Raw genomic sequence first — 27704 nt, 5'->3', positions numbered from 1 at the left:
GGTGGACAATGCACCCAACCAACATAACGCATCAGAGAGATATTTTTGTATTCTGCTTGAATAAAGGTTTGGTTGAAGGTCAGAAAGCTGTAACTTCTTCTGCGATTGCAAAGACAGAGGCGAACCTTTTTTCCATCAGGTTCCGAAAGAGCATGGGCATGCACTACCGCGCATGTGCAAGCACCCACGCATATAATTCAATGCCTGGGGAGGGTGAAAACAGCTTCTCTCGCCCCCTGGAGACCTTCTGGAGGCCGGAAACAGCCTGTTTTCCAACTTCTAGTGGGCCCAATGGGCTCGTGTTTTGCCCTTCCCAGGCTCCAAAGGCTTCTGTCTGAGCCAAAAATAAGATGGCTGGCACACACATGCACATTAGAACTGAGCTAGGGCAACAGCTCACGTGCCAGAAGATATGGCTCCGTATGCCACCTGTGGCACCCATGCCATAGGTTCGCCATCACTGTCTTAAACATTTACAGACCTAAATTTCTGCTACTAATACTATAGGTTTTTTTGTTTTTTTTTAAAGGCAAAAAGGCAAAATATAGTATTCTATTAATGTCAGGCTTTCCAGAAAAAAAAAGAATGAAAATATTTAAGTGATCACAATATATATTGTGAAGCCACAAAAAAGATATTGACAAAATTGAATGGGTCCAAAGACGGGCTACAAGAATGGTGGAAGGTCTTAAGCATAAAACGTATCAGGAAAGACTTAATGAACTCAATCTGTATAGTCTGGAGGACAGAAGGAAAAGGGAGGGACATGATCGAAACATTTAAATATGTGAAAGGGTTAAATAAGGTCCAGGAGGGAAGTGTTTTTAATAGGAAAGTGAACACAAGAACAAGGGGACACAATCTGAAGTTAGTTGGGGGAAAGATCAAAAGCAACATGAGAAAATATTATTTTACTGAAAGAGTAGTAGATCCTTGGAACGAACTTCCAGCAGACGTGGTAGATAAATCCACAGTAACTGAATTGAAACATGCCTGGGATAAACATATATCCATCCTAAGATAAAATACAGAAAATAGTATAAGGGCAGACTAGATGGACCATGAGGTCTTTTTCTGCCGTCAAACTTCTATGTTTTTATAGAAAGCAACTCTTTCAAAAATGTATTTTTTCATCTCTCCTTTATTCCATTTACTTTTGTAAGCAGCCATTGCCCAAACGAATAAAAATGTATTTAGATGGGGAAGAAAATGTATTTAGGGCCAAGAAATTTTATTTCCAAAGAGGGTTATGTCCTCAAGTTCACCTTGCTTAAGAAATATTTTCTGTGGATGCTGCAACCTTACATCATTTTGGAATCTCTTTGTGCAGCGTGTAACACCATTTGAAGGAAACTCTTTTAACTAAGCAAATTAAAAATAAATATTCTTCATTTTAGAAACATCCAGTTGGCAGGAATGCTATAAAAATAAAGTATTTGTTTAATATAGGTTTTTAATTCAAGAGGAATGGTTAAAAACGCAATGCTCTGATCCATAATGCTTATGCATAAGTGCACGAACGTGCCTACCGTCCCTTTCTTAATGCCCCATGTATTCGTAACCATCTCATGTACTCATAACTATGCTTATACATCTTATGTATTCACAATCACGTTTATACGATTTCCCCCCAAATAAGGCATCCCCTGATAATAAGCCCAAACAGGCTTTTGAGTGCATGGCAATAAGGCCAATCCTTATAAGACGGTCTTATTTTCAGGAAAACACAGTATCTACCTATCATCTATCTACAGTATCTGTCTGTCTGTCTGTCTGTCCATCCATCCGTCCATCCGTCTGTCCGTCCGTCCATCCATCCAATCCATCCATCTATCTATCATCCATCCATCTACCCTGTTTTCTCCAAAATAAGAGATCCCCTGATAATAAGCCCAATCGGGCTTTTGAGTGATGGTAATAAGGCCAAGCGCTTATTTCAGGGTTCAAAAAAATATAAGACACAGTCTTATTTTCAGGAAAACATGCTATCTATCTATCTATCTATCTATCTATCTATCTATCTATCTGTCTATCTGTCTATCTGTCTATCTGTCTATCTGTCTATCTGTCTATCTGTCTATCTGTCTATCTGTCTATCTGTCTATCCGTCTATCCGTCTATCCGTCTATCCGTCTACCCACCTACCCACCTACCTATCCATCTACCCACCTACCCACCTACCCATCTACCTATCTTCTATCTATCTATCTATCTATCTATCTGTCTATCTGTCTATCTGTCTATCTGTCTATCTGTCTATCTGTCTATCCGTCTATCCGTCTATCCGTCTATCCGTCTATCCGTCTATCCGTCTACCCACCTACCCACCTACCTATCCATCTACCCACCTACCCACCTACCCATCTACCTATCTTCTATCTATCTATCTATCTATCTATCTATCTATCTATCTATCTATCTGTGTCATCGAGGGGGGAAAAGGAAACCAAGCAAAGTTATTGTGCTGTGTAAATGCAACCACTTACCATATTTTTTCGAATATAAGATGCACCCTTCCCCCCTAAGTGGCTGAAAATTTGGGTGCAGCTTATACTCCGAATGTAGCTTTTACTAAGCTCTTTTTTTTTAGCTCTAACGAGGTGCTAATGCGATCTTCTCTTTGCCTGCTTCTTTCATTGCTGCTCCCCCGGACAATCAGCTCAGCCTTTTTTCAGCCCTAACTGGCTGCTATCATTGAAGCGATCTTCCATGCTTTGCTAGCTAAGCGATCTTCCCTTTGCCTGCTTTTTTCATTGCTGCTCCCCCCGACAATCAGCTCAGCCTTTTTTCAGCCCTAACTGGCTGCTATCATTGAAGCGATCTTCCATGCTTTGCTAGCTAAGCGATCTTCCCTTTGCCTGCTTCTTTCATTGCTGCTCCCCCCCGACAATCAGCTGAGCCTTTTTTCAGCCCTAACTGGCTGCTATCATTGAAGCGATCTTCCATGCTTTGCTAGCTAAGCGATCTTCCCTTTGCCTGCTTCTTTCATTGCTGCTCCCCCGGACAATCAGCTCAGCCTTTTTTCAGCCCTAACTGGCTGCTATCATTGAAGCGATCTTCCATGCTTTGCTAGCTAAGCGATCTTCCCTTTGCCTGCTTCTTTCATTGCTGCTCCCCCCGACAATCAGCTCAGCCTTTTTTCAGCCCTAACTGGCTGCTATCACTGAAGCGATCTTCCATGCTTTGCTAGCTAAGCGATCTTCCCTTTGCCTGCTTCTTTCATTGCTGCTCCCCCCCGACAATCAGCTGAGCCTTTTTTCAGCCCTAACTGGCTGCTATCACTGAAGCGATCTTCCATGCTTTGCTAGCTAAGCGATCTTCCCTTTGCCTGCTTCTTTCATTGCTGCTCCCCCGGACAATCAGCTGAGCCTTTTTTCAGCCCTAACTGGCTGCTATCATTGAAGCGATCTTCCATGCTTTGCTAGCTAAGCGATCTTCCCTTTGCCTGCTTCTTTCATTGCTGCTCCCCCCGACAATCAGCTCAGCCTTTTTTCAGCCCTAACTGGCTGCTATCATTGAAGCGATCTTCCATGCTTTTCTAGCTAAGCGATCTTCCCTTTGCCTGCTTCTTTCATTGCTGCTCCCCCGGACAATCAGCTGAGCCTTTTTTCAGCCCTAACTGGCTGCTATCATTGAAGCGATCTTCCATGCTTTGCTAGCTAAGCGATCTTCCCTTTGCCTGCTTCTTTCATTGCTGCTCCCCCCGACAATCAGCTCAGCCTTTTTTCAGCCCTAACTGGCTGCTATCATTGAAGCGATCTTCCATGCTTTGCTAGCTAAGCGATCTTCCCTTTGCCTGCTTCTTTCATTGCTGCTCCCCCCCGACAATCAGCTGAGCCTTTTTTCCAGCCTTAACAAGGTCCTAACAAGTGAAGCAATCTGCTAGCGAAGCCATCCCTTTGCCTGATTTCCTCATTGTTTCTCTCTGATGAGAGAAGTGAAGTGTTTTAGAACCTATTTTTTATCCCCAACCAGGGGATAAAAGCAAGCACGTTGGGCTCAAAACCCAGCGAACTAATGTTCTGAAGCTGACCAGAGTAAGGACTAGTCAAATGAATACCTGGTAGGCAGATTATTTTCTTCCCTATTTTCCTCCCCCAAAACTAAGATGTGTCTTATACGCCGGTGTGTTTTATATTCTGGAAAATTTATTTATTTATTTGTTTGTTTATTTGTTTATTTATTTATTTATGACACTCTCTACATGGGGCTACCTCTGAAAAGCATTCGGAAACTTCAGATCGTGCAGAATGCAGCTGTGAGAGCAATCATGGGCTTTCCCAAGTATGCCCATGTTTCACCAACACTTCACAGTCTGCATTGGTTGCCGATCAGTTTCCGGTCACAATTGAATGTGTTGGTTATGACCTATAAAGCCCTTCATGGCACCGGACCAGAATATCTCCGGGACCGTCTTCTGCCGCACGAATCCCAGCGATGGGCTAGGTCCCACAGAGTTGGCCTTCTCCGGGTCCCGTCGACTAAACAATGTCATTTGGAGGGACCCAGGGGAAGAGCCTTCTCTGTGGCGGCCCCGGCCCTCTGGAACCAACTCCCCCACAGAGATCAGAATTGCCCCCACCCTCCTTGCCTTTTGTAAGCTTCTCAAAACCCACCTCTGCCGTCAGGCATGGGGGAATTGAAATATCTTCCCCAGGCCTATATAATTTATGTATGGTGTGTTGTGTGCATGTTTTTTAAATTATGGGTTTTTAACTTCGTATTATTAGATTTGTATTGTACATTGTTTCTATCACTGCTGTGAGCCGCCCCGAGTCTACGGAGAGGGGCGGCATACAAATTTAATAAATAAATAAATAAATAAATAAATAAATAAATATAATAGTTGTTTATTTGTTTATTCATTCATTCATTCATTCATTCATTCATTCATTCATTCATTCATTCATTTATTAGATTTGTATGCCGCCCCTCTCCGCAGTATCTTTGCCACTGACCTTGTGAATGCGGGCTCTAAGTCTTGATGTTCTTCTGCATTGCTGAGCTTGGTCTTCGATCTGCTCCAGATGGAGAAGCTTCCACTATGATGCAGGGAGTGACATGTGAGTCCCCGAGGTTTGCGCCAATGAAAGACACCTTCACAAGTTGTGGTATATTTTTAATAGGTTTTGTTTTTTATTCTTCTCCCCCCCCCCAACAACCCCTCTGAAACAATAAAAAAGTTTAAAACCGAGTGGCGTACGAAGCGTCTATCCACAAGAGGTGCTTATCTCTAAAGTTCTCGAGTTCTCCAGCCACCTGGAGTCCTTTGGAAAAAGAACCCAGAACCAGACCAGGAACAGGGAAAGGAAGGGGTGTCATTCATACCAGCTCTGCCGATCCGTAAATCCAGAGTCCAGCTTGACGAAAGTCATCTTTTGAACCTGCTCAACGCAAAGTACAATGGAGGTCCACGAAAACCCCCCCTCGCCATCTTCCCTTCCAAAGTTTATCGGTAATTTTGATGCGGTTCCATGCATGAACAAAAGAAATGTATATTTTTTTTCCCATGCAGGAAGAGGGAGTGACTCAGAGCTGCGTCTCGTCTCGAGTTTCGGGGTTTGCTTTCTTATGGCTGCTGCTTTTCCGACTGTGCCCTTCCTTTTCCACGTGTGCGAGGGGATCGGGTCGTATTAAATACCTGGGGAGAAAGAAGAAGATGTGGTCTAGGGCCATGTGACACACAGCCTCGGCAGTTTGTAGGGGTGTGGCAGAGTGGGTTTCACAAAGTTTGGCCAATGGGTCACTGCGCACAAGCAAAGCACACGCTGATTGTGTAAACTGCTTAGGAAGCACTGTGGAGCGATATATAAGCCTGTTGCTATTGCTTCCTCTTTCCCTTTTTTCTCTCCCTCCCCTTTTCTCCTTCCTTCCTTTCATTCATCCTTCCCTCCTTCCTTCCTTCCTTCCATTCATCCTTCCTTCCTTCCATTCATCCTTCCATTCATCCTTCCTTCCATTCATCCTTCCTTCCTTCCTTCCTTCCATTCATCCTTCCATCCTTCCTTCCTTCCTTCCATTCATCCTTCCTTCCTTCCATTCATCCTTCCTTCCTTCCTTCCATTCATCCTTCCTTCCATTCATCCTTCCTTCCTTCCTTCCATTCATCCTTCCTTCCTTCCTTCCATTCTTCCTTCCTTCCTTCCATTCATCCTTCCATCCTTCCTTCCTTCCTTCCTTCCTTCCTTCCATCCTTCCTTCCTTCCTTCCTTCCTTCCTTCCTTCCTTCCTTCCTTCCTTCCTTCCTTCCTTCCTTGGTGGTGCAGTGGTTAGAATGCAGCATTGGAGGCTAACTCTGTCCACTGCCAGGAGTTTGATTCTCACTGATTCAAGGTCGACTCATCCTTCCAAGGTCAGTAAAACGAGGACCCAGATTGTTGGGGGCAAGAACCCGGGGGGCGCAGTGGTTAGAGTGCAGCACTACAGGCTCCTTCAGCTAACTGCTCGCTGTAGTCCAGCAGTTCAAATCTCACCACCGGCTCAAGATTGACTCAGCCTTCCATCCTTCCAAGGTGGGTCAAATGAGGACCACGCAGGCCACATTATTAGTCCTCATTCTTGGGGGGCAAGAAACTGATCCTGTAAACTGCTTGGAGAGGCTTGTAAAAGCAGTATGTAAGTCTAAATTCTATTGCTAATAGGCTGGCTCTATAAACTGCTAGGCACTATGAAGCCGTATATAAGTCCAAGTGTTATGGCTATCCTTAATGAAAGCTGGCCACTTGAAAAAAAGACACATTATAAAACCTCCCTTCTGGTGTGACACATCGATTTGGAGGCAAGTGACCGGCTCTTTCTCAAAATGTAACACTGAGCCACCAGTTCCGCAGGCCACGTTATTAGCCATAATATTTTATTTACTTATTTTTGTCAATCAAGTATAGGAGAGTCATTTATATAAACATAACACAGAAAGTAATGATACAAAAAGACAGTAGGACAGTGATGGCCAACCTATTTCTCCTCGGGTGGTGAAAGAGTGTGTGCGCACGCTATCGCCCATGCGCAAGTGCCCACACCCATAATTCAATGCCTGCGGAGGGCAAAAACAGCTTCCCCCACCACCTGGAGGCCAAAACAGCCTCTCTCCCAATTTCTGATGGGCCCAGTAGGCTCGTGTTTCACCCTCAGAGGCTCCAAAGGCTTCCCTGGGTAAAAATGACCTCCCCTATGCCCCCCGGAGGCTCTCTGGAAGCCAAAAATGCCCTCCCAGAGCCTCTGTACAAGCCAAAAATCAGCTGGCCGGCACAGACATGCATGTTGGAGCTGAGCTAGGGCAATGGCTAATGTGCCAGCAGATATGGCTCCGCATGCCACCTGTGGCACCATAGGTTCGACATCACTGCAATAGGACAACAGGACAGGACGGTAGGCACGATGGTGCGCTTATCCGTGCCAAATTAATATGCCAAATTGATTTCATACATACACAATATCGTTGAGTTCCAGCCGTGTGTCCGGAGGAGGATTGATGAGAACGTAGGAGAGCGTGTTTTGGTGGTCGTTCATTTCATCTGGAAGGAAAGAGTTGGTCAAGCGGCCATCCAGTCAGGCAAAACGGTGGTTAACCAGCTGAAAAGTGGCAAACTTTTGTGGGGCTACGGAACCCTCTGAATATCTCAATCTCATAAATACCTCCTGGGTTTTCTAGGCCTCATAGAACCATAGAAACATAGAAGATTGACGGCAGAAAAAGACCTCATGGTCCATCTAGTCTGCCCTTATGCTATTTTCTGTATTTTATCTTAGGATGGATCTATGTTTATCCCAGGCATGTTTAAATTCAGTGACTGTGGATTTATCTACCACGTCTGCTGGAAGTCCCTCTATCCTCAGTAGATGGAGGCTCGAGAATAACACATGGACCTCACTCATTTTTTCATTCTGACTAAAGATAATTTAGGGCACCCCCCTTTTCCAAAGGGAAGCGATAGGGTCGGTATTGTTCAATGAATCTGAGCAATGGGGCGCGCTGCCTGTGATAGGATGCTCCACATTGAAGCTGGGGACAGAAACAGAAACAATGAGATAATGAAGAAGGTGGTCGATGTATCGGAATGGCACATTGGCTCAGACACAGCAACAGGTGTTTTTAAAAGCCTGCAGCCCAGAGTTATTTAAGGTCAACCAACTTGGTTCTTATATCTTTCAAGGAGATCTCCCAGTCTCTTGCAGATCCGGCCAATTCAATTCCAAACAGAATCTTGGAAATGTTTAGTGAGACGCACATGTGCACATGGAACCCTTGGGTTGTCTTTGGAATTTCCTCGAGGAAGGCCATTGATAGAAAGCAAAAGGGGTTGCCACAAAGAAGAAGGGGTTCACCTGTTCTCCAAAGCGCCTGAAGACCAGGCAAGAAGCAATGGGTGGAAGCTCACCAAGGAGAGAAGAAACCTAGAACTAAGGCGCAATTTCCTGACGGAACAATTAACCAGTGGAGCAACTTGCCTCCAGAAGTTCGGGTGATTTTTAGAAGAGATTAGACAACCATTTGTCTGAGATGGTATACAATCTTCTGTTTGGACTAGGACAGTGATGGGGTTTGGAAACTTCAGATCGTGCAGAAGACGTTTCGCTTCTCATTCAAGAAGCTTCTACAGTTCTGACTGTGGCGTCATGTATCTTTAATTAGAGCATTTCTCCTGGAGGGTGAATAGAGCACACTGCAGTGTTTTCATCCTGTTAACTACCTCATCTCTGTTGTGGTCCGTCAGCAGATTCGGACAGTGAGGAGGTTGGGGAGGAACATGGGCCATTCCCAGAGTCAGGGGAAGGCTCAGACGAGTGCTCTGCATCCGAGGCAGAGAGGGAGCCAGGGCTGTCTGACAGTTATCAACTGCCTTCGGAGTCAGTTAACAGTGAGGCAGACGAACAGCTGGAGCCTGTTCCCAGTGTGCACATCTGCAAAGCTGCCAGATGAAGGGAACAGCTAAGGAACAAGGTCAACTAGGGAGTAATAGGTGGACAATGAATAGCTCCTCCAGTAGTGGGCTGCAGCCAGTACGTCTGGGATTGGGGTTCCAGTGACAGAAATGAAGATGTGCATGCATCTCCATGCTCCAATGCATGCACACATGAGATTTTCCTTCTGTGCATGTGCAGCAAGCAAAATTTTGTGCGAGGACACTCTTGCGTGTGAGGTTTCGCCACTTTTCTGCATTTTTTTTTTGCACGTGGAAGCAAATAAATTGCCGAAAATCGAGGAAATCTGGCACGCACATGCACAATCTGGCACGCTGCGCATGCACAGAAGCGAAATGTCCTGTCGATGGGCGTGCGTGCACTCATGACAATCCCAGAGAGTGTACCGGTAGAGGCCGGTAAGTGGAACCCTTGCCTGGGCCCCTCCCGTAGGGAATTAAAGAGGAGCAAAGGGGGAGGGGAGTTTGCAGGAGACAATTAATTAGCTTAATCGGTTTGTGACTCCCAGAGACTCCTGGACAAGTTTTGGAAGATTTCAACCTGGCATCTCTCTAAGCCACATAGGGTCTGTGAGCATAAATTCACCCTTGAAAGACTTTGCTGGATGTGAATGAGAAGAATTCAAACTTAATTAAAAGGTTTTTTCGTCAGGACAAGGAGTCTGCTTGATGGTTTGGGGGATCCTAGGTCAGAACCATATCAACCCAGAATGGTGTCCTTCTACAGAGGGTGTTTTACCCCAGGAATTCAACGGGCCACATCTTGGTTTCTGGACTATTTACCTTGCAAATATCCAAGGTTTACTCGGTTCATCACATCACAGGCTGTTAAATTTGCTACATCCTCTATGAAGCACACAGAGAGGGGGGGGAAAAGAAAAGAAACGAACAGAAATCAAATAGAAGAAAGGGAAGGACAGGGGGAAAGAAACAGAAGAGAACAACACAGCACAGACATAAACGGAGAGAAAGAGAAGAGAAAAAAAATCAGCAAGCAGCGATTCAGAAAGTATTCAGAAACGAGATTCGGTGGTCACACGGGCCAAATCATGTCGTCCAAAGTATATATGTACATATAAGTTCAAAAAGAAGAGCAAGCAAATTAAAAATAAGGAGGCCAGGCATTAATGGTGTTGCATGAACCAACAGGTGACATGTCATAAAAAAATGGGTTTCCGACCATCTTTGTTCATTCCTTCTACTGCCCTTATTAAAACCTTGACCAGTTTACTCAATAGACTTTGTCTTTATACAAAAGGAATTGAGGAGACATCCAATCCAGAACTCAGGAGAAATTTCTTGACAGTGAGAACGATAAACCAGTGGAATGGTTTGCCTTGGGTGCTCCAACACTGGAGGTCTTTAAGAAAAGATTGGACAATCATTTGTCTGGAATGGCATAGGACAGGGATTGGCAACCGTAAACACCCAGAGAGCCATTTGGACCCCTTGTCCCACAGAAAAGAAAACACCGGGAGCCACAAAACTCTTCCCGTGCCTGACTATTTCCCGAGCGGCCACAAAACTAGCATATATAGTTGAATTAAAGATTCTGTTTCCTTATGAAACTTTTCTTTTCTTGGATTTATCCATGGTTGGTCAAAAAGCTCAATAAATTGTGTGCCGGCAGGTGTCACGATTGGCAGTTGTGACACATATTGTGAGCGACAGGAAGCCACAGCAGAGGGACGAAAGAGCCACATGCGGCTCTAGAGCCACGGGCTGCTGACCCCTGGTATAAGGTTGACATGTTCGCCAGGAGGTTGGACTAGAAGACCTCCAAGGTCCCTTCCAACTCTGTTATTCTGTCCCACTGGTATTTCCCCCCCACCCCACCTCCTTTCTAGTTGTGAGAAATGGAATATTATTCTTGTAGGAAATAAGAAATAAAAGATGTAACCAAAGCTAATGCACAACCATTTTAGGATTATATAATCAAAATTCAATTCAAAGTGTTGGTTATGACCTATAAAGCCCTTCATGAAATCGGACCAGATTATCTCAGGGACCGCCTTCTGCCGCACGAATCCCAGCGACCAGTTAGGTCCCACAGAGTTGGCCTTCTCCGGGTCCTGTCAACTAAACAATGTTGTTTGGCGGGACCCAGGGGAAGAGCTTTCTCTGTGGTGGCCCCGGCCCTTTGGAACCAACTCCCGCCAGAGATTAGAATTGCCCCCACCCTCCTTGCCTTTCGTAAGCTTCTTAAAACCCACCTCTGCTGTCAGGCATGGGGGAACTGAGATATTCTTTCCCCCTAGGCCTTTACAATTTACGCATGATATGTTTGTATGTATGTTTGATTTTATAATAAGGTTTTTTTTTAGTTGTTTAGTATTGGATTGTTACATGCTGTTTTTTGTCACTGTTGTTAGCCGCCCCGAGTCTGCAGAGAGGGGCGGCATACAAATCCAATAAATAAATAAATAAATAAATATGTTTTGTTTGGTCATTTTTCTTCTGTCCTTATAAACTGAATAGGTTTGTCCTTATAAACAGAATAGGTTTGTCCTTACAAACAGAATAGGTTTGTCCTTACAGGATATGTAGGTACTTAGAAAGGAGATATTTATGCTAAAATAAAATGGGAAAGAGATATGTTGGCCAGTTGCACTCATTAACGCGGTGGCTCGGTGGCTAAGATGCTGAGCTTGCCGATCAGAAAGGTCAGCAGTTTCGGCGGTTTGAATCCCTAGCTCCACGTAACCTGGTGAGCTCCCATTACTTGTCCCAGCTTCTGCCAACTGAGCAGTTTGAAAGCAGGTCAAAAATGCAAGTAGAACAATTATGGACCGCCTTTGATGGGAAGGTAACGGCGTTCTGTGCACCTTTGTCGTTGAGTCATGCCGTCCACATGGCCACTGAGACATTTTTGGACCTCACTGGCTCTTTGGCTTTGAAACGGAGATGGACACTGCCCCCTTGAGTCAGGAACGACTAGCAAATATGTGTGAAGGTTTTACCTTTATGTTAGATCAGTGATGGGGAGATTTAATGGCTAAAATATGAAGACATTAAAAGAACGTTTAATTTTCCTTCTTTTTTCCCTCTCTCTCTCTTTTTTGTGTCTTCCTCCCTCCCTCTCCCTCTCTCTCTCTCTCTGTGTCTCTGTCTCTCTCTCTTTCTCTTTTCCCCCCTGGATCTTTCCACCTCTAGGTCACACTGACCCTACAATTTCTTTTAAGACATTCTTTTTTAAAAAGGGGGATGTCAAAGAAAATTTTAAGGCTTGCTAAAACTTCCCAAAGTCTCTACCTATGGAATGTAGGCGATGAAATGAACATGGAACGATGGAATCAGACTATTGTGATCTTGGTGTGAAAACAGTCCGAGCATCGACAAAAACAACGACCTCTTCTTTTCAATCCACCCATTGCTATTCTACCCAACCGAGGATTCACTGGCTACATTCACGCCCAGCGTGCTTCACCCATTGTCTGAGTTTTGACCGTACTTCGAACTATAAACAAAGCAAAGAGACTGGATTTGTATAACCCAGAAACTGCTGTTGTATCTTTCAGGTTGAAGAATGGGGCATCAATGCTTCAAGGTTTCTTAAACTTGAGAAGTTTTTAAGATGGTGGACTTCAACTCCCAGCATTCCTCCGCTAACACGCTGGGTTTAATGTAAACATTATATAAATAAATGCCAATAGAAATACAGTGGTACCTCTACCTAAGAACGGCTCTACTTAACAAACTTTTCTAGATAAGAATCAGATGTTCAAGATTTTTTTTGCCTCTTCTCAAGAACCATTTTCCACTTACAAACCCGAGCCTCCGAAACTGTAACCGGAAAAAGCAGGGAGAAGCCTCTGTGGGGCCTCTCTAGGAATCTCCTGGGAGGAAACAGGCCTGGAAAAGGCAGGGAGAAGCCTCTGTGGGGCCTCTCTAGGAATCTCCTGTGAGGAAACAGGCCTGGAAAAGGTGGGGAGAAGCCTCCGTAGGGCCTCTCTAAGAATCTCCTGGGAGGAAACAGGCCTGGAAAAGGCAGGGAGAAGCCTCTGTGGGGCCTCTCTAGGAATCTCCTGGGAGGAAACAGGGCCTCCACCCTCCCTGTGGTTTCCCCAATCGCACACATTATTTGCTTTTACATTGAGTCCTGTGGGAAAAATTGCTTCTTCTTCCAAAGTTTTCTACTTAAGAACCTGGTCACGGAACAAATTAAGTTCGTAAGTAGAGGTACCACTGTATTTGTAGCTCAGGGTAAAACTGAGGGGTCCTTGGCGCTCTCTGAGCTCGGATGTTTCCTTGCAGACATTTCGCTCATAACCAGGAAATGAAGAGCAAATCCCAACTCACTCTGTCACTGATAGTGTTACCTAGTTGGGTTACGAAATGTCTGCAGCAAGACAACCAAGCTCAGAGAGCACTAAGGATCAATTTAGTTGGAGTAGAAGGGAGCCCTTGAAAGGGATTGTGGTGTGGTGGAAGTGAAAACTGTCCTCAAAGCTAAGAGCTTTGACTACCAGAGAAGAAACCAAGAAGAGAATTCGTTGTTGCAGAAGAATTCCAAGCTACAACATGTGGGGCGGAAACAAACAGGGCCCTTTCTGTTGGTGGCTGAAACAAAGGGAACCACTTACCGTACCCTGTTGTGGGTAAGCCCAGATGTTTCATGCGATTCTTCACAAGCTCGGACAGTTCCTGCCTTTCCGACCGCCTGTAGAGGTTCAGTCTCTGCTGGTTGATCCACTCGGCCGTCTTTGAGGTCTGCTTGTTGGCTCCTTTTCGGCTCAGCCGCCGAGCCCACTGCATGCTTTTCCTCCGGAGAAGTGGGTGCTCCGTCTGGTCAGCAGGACATGAATTCCGGTGGTGGTGCGTCTTGGCGTTCCATGTCTCCTTCCCTTCCTTGAGGTCTTCGCAGTCTTCCACATTGATTGAAATCTGTGACTGGCGACACCAGTAGATCATGAGAAGGATGCCATCAACAGCTTGAGGTGGGGGGATGATGGTCTATGACAACTCACCATGAACAATTTTCCATGGTTAACACACCAAGGCCAACTTGCCAAGTCCAACTGGCCATGGCCAACTCACCATGGTGAACTTTCCAAGTCCAACTGGCTATGGCCAACTTACCATGGCCAACTCACCACAGAGAACTCATCAAAGCCAACTTGCCAAGGCCAATTCGCCATGGACAACTTGCCAAGACTAACTGGCCATGGACAACTCACCAGGGTGAACTTTAAGGCCAACTGGCCATGGTTAACTCACCATGGAGACATCACTAAGGCCAAATCGCCAAAGCCAACTTGCCATGGCTAATTCATCATGGGACAAATTGCCATGGCCAACTCACCACAGCCAATTCGCCATAGTCAACTCAGCATGGGGCAAATAACCATGGCCAACTTGTCAGGACCAATTTCGCCATGAGACAAGATTTACACTAATATGGAAGAAGCAATGGAACGGAATCGTCGAAGACAGGACAACAAAGGAGGGACAAAATGAAATGCGAATGACATTAAAAAAAAAATTTAAACTGTTTTAAGTCATTAATTTGAATTCTTGAATTGTCCTGCAGCAAATTGGCCGTGGCAAGTCGTCCCATTCCGTGGGGATGATTCCCAGGAGAAGCCCTTCCGATTCCGTGGAATTGTAAGATATAGAAAAAGCAGTAATCTACCTCAACAAGGAAGAAGTTTTTTAAAAAAGAGATAATTGGTTAGCAATTAAAGCCACCATTGATCAAAAGGATTTAGGTTGAATCAGTAGGGAGAATTCATCTGGATCAAACAACATGCTAGACTAGGTTAAAACAGCACCGGGCAGGTAGATATTCAATGACTTTTGGTGAGCCCAGCTCTTGCCTGCTTATCTTAGATCAGTGCTTCTCAATTATTTTCTATTACGCCCCCTCTAGGAAGAAGTAAACATTTCTCCCCCCCCCCTCAACTCTCCACCGGGCCGATTGTTTGCAATATTTGGCAGGTTTCCGCTGAAAACTTTCAAGCGGCTTATCAGCGCGATTGGGATGTAATGTGTTTAAGCGACGCCTTAATTTATTTGGCTTCATACTATTCCCTGCCAACATTTTTAGACATAGTAAACATACCGGTCTTTCCTCGTCTCCCACCATAGTTACAATGAAGCCAAGCACTACATACGCTTCGTCCTATTTCCTCATCTTAGCTTTCGGGAGACTTATGTTTGTCTCATGATCTCCGTCTCTCTCCTCCTTTTTTTTCATCCCTGTTAAATCTTTTTCCATGGGGTCTCGTAACGGTTTGTTATCTCCACTTCATATCTCCTGCTCTTTGCTGTGTGCTATTGTTTGGTGCAAAAAAGCCCCTACTCCCTGCGGCAAAAATAATCACACTTTCCCTGGGGTCAGGGATGGTTCCCCTTCATGCCCCCCAGGAAAGCCCACCCCACTATTTGAGAAACACTGTCTTAGATGAACCAAATCATCACATGAAGTCAAATCAGGGTTTCCAAGTTGGAGTCTGATGCATTACTGGGACATGGGATTACGCATGTTGTGTGACCCTGTCCCTGAGTTCCCTCCATCTTGATCGGCTTTTGACTTGAAGAAGCCAACATTGAAAAGAAATGCGTACATGGTGCTTCAGACCATACTCACCTGGGTCCTGATATCATGAGGCTGGGGTGGGGTGGAGGGAAAGGAGAGGACAGAGAAAAGAGAGAGAAAGCAAAAGGAAAACTTGACAGATGATCTTTCAAATAATACAGACCACTTCTCCTCCCCCCGTTTTGCTGTATGTTGTGGCCTGTTTGCGTCCTACACAACTAGCAATAGATCCAAAGGACCCAGAGGCAGTGGTGGCATGGTACAAGTGGCCGGTGTTCCTGGTACCCGAGCATAAAGAAGACGTGGTGTCAGAGATTGAAGAGCAACCAGGGCCTTTTGCACTTCCTGAGATGAATGACTCAGGAGAAGAGGAGGAGCCTCTTCTTGATCCTAGGGCTCGCAGGGCCTATAGGAGGCAAGAGTGGTTACTCAGGTGGAGGCTTACTCGTGAGTAGCACTGCTGGCTACTGGACCATGCCCTCTTTAAGGCTATGTAAGGCAGAGTCACATGACGTTTCGGTGCAGAGGACAATGCTGTTTCGTTCCTGACTCTTTCTGCATGTATCGCCTCTGGCTTGTGGTTTTAAAAGAACCACATTCTTGTCTGCATGAATTAGCTCTGGGTTTCCAGCCAATCTCTGTAAGTCTATGATAAGGAACTCTGTTACAATCTAGTAATTACTGTTGTGTTTACCTATTCGTGGAACTCTGGCCCGCTGCTATGACATTATTAGCATAGTGATGAAGACTATAGAATTTTCTTTCTTTTAGAAGAGACTCAAAACTGCTAAGACTTTCATTAGTAGTAAACTTTTAATACTAAATCCATTGTGTCCATCTTATTTTGGGGGACTCGACGCTGGGACAGAACTGGTAGTTTGGCAAAAAAAAAATCAGTTACTGTGGATTTATCTACCACGTCTGCTGGAAGTTTGTTCCAAGGATCTACTACTCTTATTTTACTGAAAGAGTAGTAGATCCTTGGAACAAACTTCCAGCAGACGTGGTAGATAAATCCACAGTAACTGAATTTAAACATGCCTGGGATAAACAGATATCCATCCTAAGATAAAATACAGAAAATAGTATAAGGGCAGACTAGATGGACCATGAGGTCTTTTTCTGCCGTCAGACTTCTATGTTTCTATGTTTCTATATTTCTATACTGCCTCTTTTATTGTACTCTTAAAGCATTCTCTTAAATGTACACCAGCCTGGAAGTATTGCTTTCTTCTGTTGTAGATCTCGGGTTGGGATCCGGCGGGAGGATCCCTGAGGGAACTTCTGACACTAGGATTATAGCACTGGATCACAAGCGCTGCTTGTTTGCTACTCTAGGATACCAAGAGATCCCGTAACAAGAACTGGAACTTGGTGGTTTTCTTACATCAATGGTGGAGAACATATGGGATTCAGTTCTGTAAATTCCGATGGGAATCTCCGCGCTGGAAGAGCATAGCTTCTGAAAGAGACGTCCGTAGGATCGGATCCAGAGATCGTCTTCTGTGATTTTCATCTGTTGGATAAAGTAAAAACATGAAGGACAGAGTGAGTGAGTGTGTGTGTGTGAGAGAGGGAGGGAGTGTGTGAGAGAGAATATATAGATATTGAAGATGGACATAAGGAAGATATTCTAGGGATCTTCTTAGAGGTATAACAAGCAGGAAGAGGGAGATTGTGATCCCCTTATATAGAGCGCTGGTGAGACCACATTTGGAATACTGTGTTCAGTTCTGGATATGGACAAAATTGAATGGGTCCAAAGACGGGCTACAAGAATGGTGGAAGGTCTTAAGCATAAAACTTATCAGGAAAGACTTCATGAACTCAATCTGTATAGTCTGGAGGACAGAAGGAAAAGGGGGGACATGATCGAAACATTTAAATATGTTAAAGGGTTAAATAAGGTCCAGGAGGGAAGTGTTTTTAATAGGAAAGTGAACACAAGAACAAGGGGACACAATCTGAAGTTAGTTGGGGGAAAGATCAAAAGCAACGTGAGAAAATATTATTTCACTGAAAGAGTAGTAGATCCTTGGAACAAACTTCCAGCAGACGTTGTTAGTAAATCCACAGTCACTGAATTTAAACATGCCTGGGATAAACATATTTATTTATTTATTTATTTATTCAATTTTTATGTCGCCCTTCTCCTTAGACTCAGGGCGGCTTACAACATGTTAGCAATAGCGCTTCTTAACAGAGCCAGCATATTGCCCCAACAATCCGGGTCCTCATTTTACCCACCTCGGAAGGATGGAAGGCTGAGTCAATCTTGAGCTGGTGATGACATTTGAACCGCTGACCTTCAGATCTACAGTCAGCTTCAGTGGCCTGCAGTACAGCACTCTACCTGCTGCGCCACCCCGGCTCTTTATACTGAACATAGTATTCAATGAGAATATTTCATTCATTCAGATCTAGGATGTGTTCTTCGAGTGTTCCCTTAATTTTTTTGAGCAATATTATTATTATTATTATTATTATTAAATATTAAATATGTTAAAGGGTTAAATAAGGTTCAGGAGGGAAGTGTTTTTAATAGGAACTTGAACACAAGAACAAGGGGACACAATCTGAAGTTAGTTGGGGGAAAGATCAGAAGCAGCGTGAGAAAATATGATTTGATTGAAAGAGTAGTAGATGCTTGGAACAAACTTCCAACAGACGTGGTTGGTAAATCCACAGTAACTGGATTTAAACATGCCTGGGATAAACATATATCCATCCTAAGATAAAATACAGGAAATAGTATAAGGGCAGACTAGATGGACCAAGAGGTCTTCTTCTGCCGTCAGTCTTCTATGTTTCTATGTTTCTGTGTTTCTTGTTAGCAATGCCCCCGGTGAGTAGATCCAAGATGGATCTAAACCAGTGAAGAGCTGCTTGTCTTTGGCGCTACAGGCATGCCCTATGAGGCCATCACAGGCATCAGCATGAGATTCGGCTTCTGCACATGCGCAGCAAGCGAATCTCGCGTGAGGACGCACTTGCGAGCAAGATTTTGGCGATTTTTGCCAATCTTTTTGCTTCCGCGCATGCTCAGAAGCGAAAAACCAACAAAATCGCCAAAATCTGAGATACTGCTTACTATGCATGTGCATAAGCCAAATCTCATGGGGGGGTATGCGTGCATGTGTTGGGTGCACGCTGCTGCGCACACCTCTCCCATTTTTCCAACTGAAGCTGCGCACCTGTCCGCGTAACCAGCAGCCCATTACTGATCTAAACCAGTAGTGGGTTCTAAAACCCATTCTGCATGTGCAGAAGCATCTCAGGTGGGTGGGCGGCGCCTCCGACCGCCGCCACTATAGGTTTGCTGAACTGGGCCGAAACTGGAGCAACCCACTGCTGATCTAAAACCATTTTAGAGATATTTGGAGACAAAATACTGTATTTTCTGGAGTATAAGACACACCATTTCTCCCCTGAAAATTCTGGTGCGTCTCATACTCTGAATGTAACTTTTTTAAAATCTTTTTTTCCCCCAGCGCTAACTAGCTGCTAATGATCTTCCCAGCTTTTGCCTTGCAAGTTCTTTCATTGTTACTCTTTGCGAAGAATGTTCTCCAAGCCGTAAGTCTTTGCAGGTTTTTTTCCCCCATTGCTCTAACTTGCTCCAAATGTTTCTTTTCAGCCCTAACCAGGTGCTAACGGTGTTCCAATTCTTACTGGCTTGCAAGTTCTCTCATTGTTACTCTCTCTGAATAAAGTTTTTTTTAAAACCCTAACCAGGGGATAAAATAATGTAGTGAAGCTGACCAGACTAAGGACTGCTAGCCAGATGAATACCCCCAAAACTAAGGAGCGTCTTATACTCCGAAACATATGGTAACTCCTCCAAAAAGGGAGTCCTAGGAGAAGGGCAGCATTCAAATCAAATCAAATCAAATCAAATCAATAACTCTCCCTTAAACCAGCGAAGAGAAAAGTCAAATAGTGGACAACCACACTTACTGCACAAAGATAACCAGAGCCGGGCGTCGTATCCAGACCAAGTAGTAATCTCGTGATGGTGATCATATAATCTTTCACGAAGGACTGAAAAGAAGAAGAAAAGCATCCATCAGTCTTTTTGGTGGGAACAGAAGCTAGGGTGAGGAGGATGTTGACAGGTTAGGCTCGAGTCAACATCTGAAGTGATTCAGGGGTGAGGATTGAAACTCCTCTCTTCAAGAAAGAGAAAAGCCAATGATCTCCATCTTTATGGAAAGAGAATTAAAGACAAATGCAGAGAGGTTGATTCCCAGGACAAAGCATTCTTCCCAAATCACTTCATTTTGAGGTCTCCATATCTCACGTATGTTCTGCCCCCAGTTACGAACGTATCCAAAACACACTGTTTAAACAAACTTAGTTTAATCAATGAACCACCGCTAATAACTGGCTTAGCAGAGGAGACACACACACACAAATCCAAAAGCAATCCTTTCTTGCAGAATGTCAGCTGCTAATTAATCTTCATTAGCGGCTGGTGTAAATTCAGCAAAGTCTTAACTCAAAGCAATGCAATTAGTTCTTGTTATCTCATCTACTTTCAAGGGCTTGGCAAAATGCCCAGGAGTCTTCCTTGATAAGAAATCCAAAGCAGAGAAACAGGGATTCACAATCAGGACAAATAAACATGTCTAAACTGTTGTTTCCTGCAGTCTTTCAGCTGCCTCTGCTGTTCTTAATTAGAACTAGGGGAGTGCCAATTAGACCCCAGTCTTACTCCCGAGGAGACCTCCTCTGGAGTAACCACTCCTGTCTCTTGTCAGCTCTTCAGGCTATTAGATCAAGAAGAGGAGAAGCCTCTTCTTCCTCACTGTCCATCTCGGGTGCCAGCAGCAACAGGCCACTGGCGCATCACCAAGTTGGTCTCCTCTTGAGCGGGATCTGCTATCAGTTGTATGGGCCACTGGCAGGCCACAACAAAGTACTTTTGTCATCCATCCCCATGATTCAGCATGGAACTGCTTGCAAGATGAAACTGAAGGAGCGGCCCATAAAGAATGTGCGTAGAGTGGTACCTCTACCTAAGAACGCCTCTACTTATGAGCTTTTCTAGATAAGAACTGGGTGTTCAAGATCTTTTTGCCTCTTCTCAAGAACCATTTTCCACTTACAAATCCGAGCCTCCGAAACAATAATCGGAAAAGGGAGGGAGGAGCCTCTGTGGGGCCTCTCTCCTGGGACGAAACAGGGCCGGAAAAGGCGGGGAGAAGCCTCCGTGGGGCCTCTCTCCTGGGACGAAACAGAGCTGGAAAAGGCGGGGAGAAGCCTCCATGGGGCCTCTCTCCTGGGACGAAACAGGGCCAGAAAAGGCAGGGAGAAGCCTCTGTGGGGCCTCTCTCCTGGGTTGAAACAGGGCCAGAAAAGGCAGGGAGAAGCTTCCGTGGGGCCTCTCTAGGAATCTCCTGTGATGAAACAGGGCCTCCACCCTCCCTGTAGTTTCCCCAATCGCATGCATTATTTGCTTTTACAGTGATTCCTATGGGGAAAATGGCTTCTTCTTACAAACTTTTCTACTTAAGAACCTGGTCACGGAACGAATTTAAGTTCGTAAGTAGTTGGCTTTGGAAAGAAGGGGGGTTTTTTTACAAAAAAAATCCAACCTGTTCCATTTCTGACCTGGTAAAGGAGAGTATCTAACATGCTGATGCTGAAAACTCGGCCAGCGGCAAATGGGAGGCGGAACATGAAAGCCAAGTTGGAGCCATTCTCTCGTTCTTTCTGTTCAGGAGACAAAAATATAGAACAGGGTAAAAATAGCTGTTTTTCCGAGCAGGCCATTATTCCCTGTCTCCATCGAGCGTTTGATCAATAAATCTAGGAAACTCAATTTTAAAAAAGACACCACTGCGGCCCATTGCTATCCATTTGTAGAGGAATAGCAGGTTAAGCTGGAAGGTTGATATTAGGAGGTGTTGCAGACTGCCACAAGAGGGAGCTAGAGTTTATATCTTATTTCTCTAAGTCACCCCCTCTGTTTCTCCTTGTCTGACTACTCACTGTTAATGGGTACTCACTGTTTGGTTAGCTCTGCAATCTCTCTGTACTGTAATGTATATCGGCTAAAATGTGTTTAGGCTTGATATTTTTGTTTTCTGTTTATGACAAAGACAACTGGCAAGAAAGACTATGTCCTTGGTAATATTTGGATTGTTTTTCTGATTTATTATGTATATGACTTTAGACTGTTTATAGGAATATGTTATTTCTCAAAGTAAACTTTAATTCAAGTTAGTATATCTGGCTGAGTAGTTATTCACAACTAATCTCAATCTAAACATTTCTGTGTGCGCACAACCTTGGTAAACGTATTACTCTGCTCATACATTAACAGCGGAGTTAAACATGTCAATAGTTTAGAGTCATGGTGTTCCCATAAGAGACTGCTGTCCAATTTTTCAGGATGTGTGAAGCTCAGAATCCAGGAATATTTTCAGAAATACTAGTTTCTTTAAAGGGGGGGATAGGAAACTAGAACAAAACCCCCCCTCAAAACATAAAAACAGCCTACTGGACAACTTCAAACCCAAAAACTCAGTGTGTTTTTAATTACAGACCTGGAGTTAGGGATCTATTATTTAATTACCTTCTCCAGTTTGGAAAGGGCCAACGAATAGCTGTCCTTCGCTCGGAACTGCATAAATCTCATGTTGGAGGGATGTGTCAGTTCAGTGATGATACTCAAACTTGGAAAAAGTCTGGAAGAGAAGGAGAAAATAAATAAAAAGCGATAGTCTTTCATAAAGATCAAAAAAACACATTTAGTCAAACCAAGGATCTTCTTTAGCCATTCGTCATAATCTTTGTCCACAGAAGAACCTGACCAGGTCTTTTCGGAAGAGAGATGTAACATGGCAAAAACCACTTTGGTGTAGTGGTTAAGGCTTCAGGCTAAAAACTGGGAGACTGTGAGTTCTAGTCTTGCCTTAGGCTTAAAGCCAGCTGGGTGACTTTGAGCCAATCACCAGGAGAAGGTGTGTTCTAGTCCCACCCTTAGGCATGAAACTCAGTTTGGTGACTTTGAGCCAATCACCAGGAGATGGTGAGTTCTTCTCCTGCCTTAAGCACCATCATCCAACTGAAATGACTTTGAGCCAATCATAAGGAGATGGTGAGTTCTAGTCCCGCCTTAGGCACTATCACCCAATTGGAATTATTTTGGACCATCAGGAGTTGATGACTTCTACTCCTGCCTTAAGCACCATCATCCAACTGAAATGACTTTGCACCAATCATAAGGAGATGGTGAGTTCTAGTCCCGCCTTAGGCACCATCACCCAATTGGAATTATTTTGGACCATCAGGAGTTGATGACTTCTACTACTGCCTTAAGCACCATCATCCAACTGAAATGACTTTGCACCAATCATAAGGAGATGGTAAATTCTAGTCCTGCCTTAAGCAATTGGAATGACTTTGGGCCAATCATCAGTAGATGTTGATTTCTATTCCCACCTTAGGCACCATCAGCCAATTGGAATAACTTTGGGCCAATCACCAGGAGTTGATAAGTTCTACTCCCGCCTTAAGCACCATCATTCAACTGGAATGCCTTTGGCCAATCACCAAGAGATGATGAGTTCTGGTCCCACCTTAGGCACCATCACCCAACTCAGGTTGGCAAACTTGGCTCTTCTATAACTTGTGGACTTCAACTCCCAGAATTCCTGAGCCAATCATGCCAGCTCATGAATTCTGGGAGTTGAAGTCCACATGTCATAGAAGAGCCAACCTTGCCTACCCCTGACCCAACTGGAATGACTTTGGGCCAGCCAATTTCTCTCGGCTCTAGAAAGGAGTCAATGGCAATTCAACCCAAGTAACTTTCCGAAAATTGGACAGGGTGGGAAGTCTATGGCTTGATTCCCAGCAATTCTGCTCTGGTTTTCAAACCTAGGAGATCCGCCCATCTATTTTGGTTAGTGGGCAGGGGGCACAATGTTTGCATGCTGTGAGCTCTCACTGCCTCACCTGAACATGGTCTGGACATTGACGATGGTCTTGGCATCTGCCATGTAATCTTCCTCTGCACTCATGGTGCTTTCTTTATCCACCACCACCAAATTGTCCGCGTAGATGATGCCACATTGCAGCAAACTATCGAGGCTGTAAGAGATATTTTCCCCACACACAAAAGAAAGAGGGAACAGTTAAGGCCAAATTCTTCCATGCACCTAAACTGAATTTAAAAATAAAACCATCCCTAGAAATTGTTGTGGTTAGCTCTGGCCCAGCTCCTGCCCCAAGGACTGTGGATGTGGGGGAGACATCCACATGCTGCAGGCCTGTTTTGCCCCCGGTGGAATCTGCTGATGAAGGCTCCTCTGACCAAGAAGACATGAGTGACAGGGAGGAGGAGAGTGTGGCAGACAGCTCAGAAGGAGATCAATTATCTAGCTCCTCCTTGGATTCGGAACAAGAGTTAATGATACAGCCACGCATGCGGAGAGCGATGCATAGGCAACAACAACTGAGAGATTATTATCAAAGAAAATGAGGCCACCTGTGGTTGGGTGGGGCTGTGGTCATTAGTGAGGCTGCTATAAATAGCAGCCTGTGGGTTTGGCCATTGTGGAGGATTATCTGATCGTTGTGTTTCGTGACTGCTTTACTGACTTAGACTTTTTGTGTGTGCTGATTTTCCCCTCTTTGAAACTAAACCAGAGCAAAGTGTGTTTCACTTTGTGAAAGAAGAAGGACTGTGAATTGCCTCACAGCTGCAAGCTAAGTATCACAGAACTGATAAGGGACTTGTACAAATTACCAGTTTGTTTGGAGACGAGTGCTCTTTGCTATACCAAAAGAGGGCTTAGGTTAAGTGAATTGTCATTATAAAGAACATTGTTTTGAATTTTCAAACGTGTGTGTGTCTGAAATTTGTACCTGTGAATTTTTGGGAGGAGTCTACCAGAGAGCCCGACAGAACAGAAATAAAACTCTTTTGGGATCATTTTGTATACCTCAACACAAGTCACAATTTCAGGCTCTTTTCAATCATTCCATATAAAATCACAAACGGGAGACACCTATTTCGCCTCAAGCTCATTCCTGGCCTTCTGGATTTTTTTCTCCTCAACTTATATTTTAGTTTTCCTGTGCCAATTCAGGAAGCTCAAACTGCCCAAGGAGTTGCTGATACAGTTCTACAGAGGAATCATTGAGTCTGTCATCTGCACCTCCATAACTGTCTGGTTCGGTTCTGCAACCCAACAAGACCGACACGGACTTCAGAGGAGAATCAGAACTGCAGAAAAAACAATGACTGCCAACCTGCCTTCCGCTGAGGACCTGTATACTACACGAGTCAAAAAGAGGGCTGTGAAAATATTTATTGACCCCCTGCATCCTGGACATAAACTGTTTCAACTCCTACCCTCAAAATGTCACTACAGAGAACTGCACACCAAGACAACTAGACACAAGAACATTTTTCCCCAAATGCCATCACTCTGCTAAAGAAATAATTCCCTCAACATTGTCTAACTATTTACTAAGTCTGCACTACTATTACTACTAGTTTTTTCTCATCACTCATATCACCCAGCTCCTCTCACTTATGACTGTATGATTGTAACTTGTTGTTTGTATCCTTAAGATTTTTATTAATATTGATTGTTTCTGCATTGCTCATTTGACCCCTATGACAATCATTAAGTGTTGTACCTATATGATTCTTGACAAATCTGTATTTTCTTTTATGTACACTGAGAGCATATGCACCAAGACAAATTCCTTGTGTGTCCAACCACACTTGGCCAATAAAATTATTCTATTCTATTCTAATTCTATTCTATTCTATTTAGCTAAGCTATTTAGCTAATTGCTTTCCGCTACTAAAATTTAATTTGGACTCAACAGAGAAAGTCCACTTGTTCTTAAAAGATTTTAGACATTAACCTAGGAAAGAACCGTAGGCTGTATCCATACATGGACAATAACTGCATTTAATTATTTGCAATTTGGGTTTTCTTTTATTATCCTTCTGGAAATTCATCATGCAGCTTATTGCTGAGATGGTTACACATATATCATAGGAGGGCATATCAAGAAGAAAGGAATGGGAAGAAGAGAAAGAAGGAAATGAACAATACACAGAATATCAGTGATTAAGAAAAAACCTTCCAACTCCCAAATTCTTATCCTTTTGTAGGGGGGTAACCAGGCTGAGTCTGAAGTTGGACAGAATAACTGTCAAATGCCAGGGAAATCAAGAAATTCCGTGAGCTCAAATGATTATAAAGATTTATTGCAAGGTTAACCTCTCTACAAGAATCCAACCAACTAACAGTCAAGGGAAATGAGCGGGAGATAAGAAAGGCATTTAAGGTGGGCTGGACTTAGCTCTCTTAAACTCATGGCTTATGATGCATTTGACCCGTCCTTCGGGTGCAGCCTGGTCAAGGAATAACGGATGGAAGTTGGCCAAAGAGAGATTTAACCTGGAAATAAGGAGGAACTTTCTGACGGTGAGAGCGATCAACCAGTGGAACAGCTTGCCTGCAGAAGTCGTGGGATCTCCAACACTTGGGACTTTCAAGGGGAGATTGAACTGCCATTTGTTTGAAGTGATGTAGGGTCTCCTGCCTTGGCAGGGGGTTGGACTAGATGACCTACAAGGTCCCTTCCAACTCTAATAAATAAATAAATATCTTCGGGACCGCCTCCTGCCGCACGAATCCCAGTGACTGGTTAGGTCCCACAGAGTCGGCCTTCTTCGGGTCCCGTCGACTAAACAGCTTTCTCTGTGGGGGCCCCGACCCTCTGGAACCAGCTCCCCCCTGAGATTAGGATTGCCCCCACCCTCCCTGCCTTTCGTAAACTCCTTAAGACCCACCTCTGCCGTCAGGCATGGGGGAACTAAAACACCTCCCCCTTGCCCATGTTGTTTTGTTGATTGATTGACTGTGTGCCTATTTTTTATATATATATTGGGATTGTTTTATGAAATTACTAATGAGTTTATTAATTTTAAATTGTAATTAGATTGGTGGGCATTGGATTTGTTATTATGTACTGTTTTTTATTATTGTTGTGAGCCGCCCCGAGTTTACGGAGAGGGGCGGCATATAAATCCAATAAATCTAATCTAATCTAATCTAATCTAATCTAATCTAAATCTTCAAGCATACGAAAGATGGATTTTTAATGTTCCAGGACAAAGAAGAAGACACTTACTTATCAATTGTACCTTCCATATAATAAACCATTGGAAAACAACAAATGGCTTCCAAGAAGTGATGGTCCGGTCTAAAAAAAAAAATGGAGAGAAGACAAAATCAGGTTCAATTCCATTAATCTTCTTATTGGTTTCTAAACATGCTCTTTCTAACGGTTAAGCTCCTGAAGCAGGGATTTTTATCTTGTCTGGTTTTGGAAACGTTGAGTCCATTCCTAATCATCTAAACAGATGTGTTTATATATCACAGCCAGAGTGGCGCAGTGGTTAGAGTGCAGCACTGCAGGCTACTTCAGCTCACTGCTAGCTTGTAATTCAGCAGTTCAAATCTCATCACTGACTCAAGGTTGACTTCAGCCTTCCATCCTTCCGAGGTGGGTCAAATGAGGACCCAGATTGTTGGGGGCCAGACACTGATTCTGTAAACCGCTTAGAGGGGGCTGTAAAAGCACCTTGAAGCAGTATATAAGTCTAAATAGAAATCATAGAAGATTGACGGCAGAAAAAGACCTCATGGTCCATCTAGTCTGCCCTTATACTATTTTTATTTATTCATTATTTATTTATTTATTTTGTCCAATACACAATGAGGGTTTTAGTGGGTATATATCTATATTCACATAGTAAAATACATGATGACGGTTATAGAGGAGATACTCATAGTAAAATATATCTAAGAAAGAATAGAAAAGAAGGTATAGGAATAGAACATATCAATGAAAGAATAGAAGAAGAGATATAGGAATAGAAGAAAGGTATAGGAGATATAGGAGAGCAATAGGACAGGGGACGGAAGGCACTCTAGTGCACTTGTACTCGCCCCTTACTGACCTCTTAGGAATCTGGATAGGTCAACCGTAGATAATCTAAGGGTAAAGGGTTGGGGGTTTGGGGGTGACACTATGGAGTCCGGGAATGAGTTCCACGATTCGACAACTCGGTTACTGAAGTCATATTTTTTACAGTCAAGTTTGGAGCAGTTAATATTAAGTTTAAATCTGTTGTGTTTCCTATACTTTATCTTAGGATGGATCTATGTTTATCCCAGACAGGTTTCAATTCAGTTACTGTGGAT

The 27704-nt window shown here is 43.9% G+C and overlaps 1 protein-coding gene across 4 annotated transcripts in view; it reads right to left on the bottom strand.

The window, feature by feature from the left end:
- Positions 1-5101: 5101 nt before the first annotated feature.
- The window catches only part of KCNT1 (potassium sodium-activated channel subfamily T member 1), a 113471-nt gene continuing 90868 nt past the window's right edge, over positions 5102-27704 (bottom strand). Inside the window, exons 21-30 of one of the 4 annotated variants that reach the window (XM_070758708.1) lie at positions 26629-26700; positions 23425-23559; positions 22040-22151; positions 21073-21174; positions 19417-19500; positions 16847-16975; positions 15511-15531; positions 13505-13811; positions 7430-7514; positions 5102-5641 (exon numbers count right to left, since the gene is read on the bottom strand). In XM_070758708.1, the coding sequence (XP_070614809.1) occupies positions 5530-5641; positions 7430-7514; positions 13505-13811; positions 15511-15531; positions 16847-16975; positions 19417-19500; positions 21073-21174; positions 22040-22151; positions 23425-23559; positions 26629-26700 (1159 nt within the window). In that variant the 3' untranslated portion in view covers positions 5102-5529. Of the gene's footprint in view, positions 5642-7429; positions 7515-13504; positions 13817-15510; positions 15532-16830; positions 16976-19416; positions 19501-21072; positions 21175-22039; positions 22152-23424; positions 23560-26628; positions 26701-27704 lie in introns of all 4 variants that reach the window. The other 3 variants (XM_070758709.1, XM_070758710.1, XM_070758711.1) reach the window with 3 other exon arrangements.

This window comes from Erythrolamprus reginae, chromosome 8, assembly GCF_031021105.1.
Source record: "Erythrolamprus reginae isolate rEryReg1 chromosome 8, rEryReg1.hap1, whole genome shotgun sequence".
In the NCBI taxonomy this organism is placed as follows: Eukaryota; Metazoa; Chordata; class Lepidosauria; order Squamata; family Dipsadidae; genus Erythrolamprus; species Erythrolamprus reginae.
The sequence above is the reverse complement of the archived record's forward strand: the minus strand, read 5'-3'. Positions and strand labels throughout refer to the sequence as shown.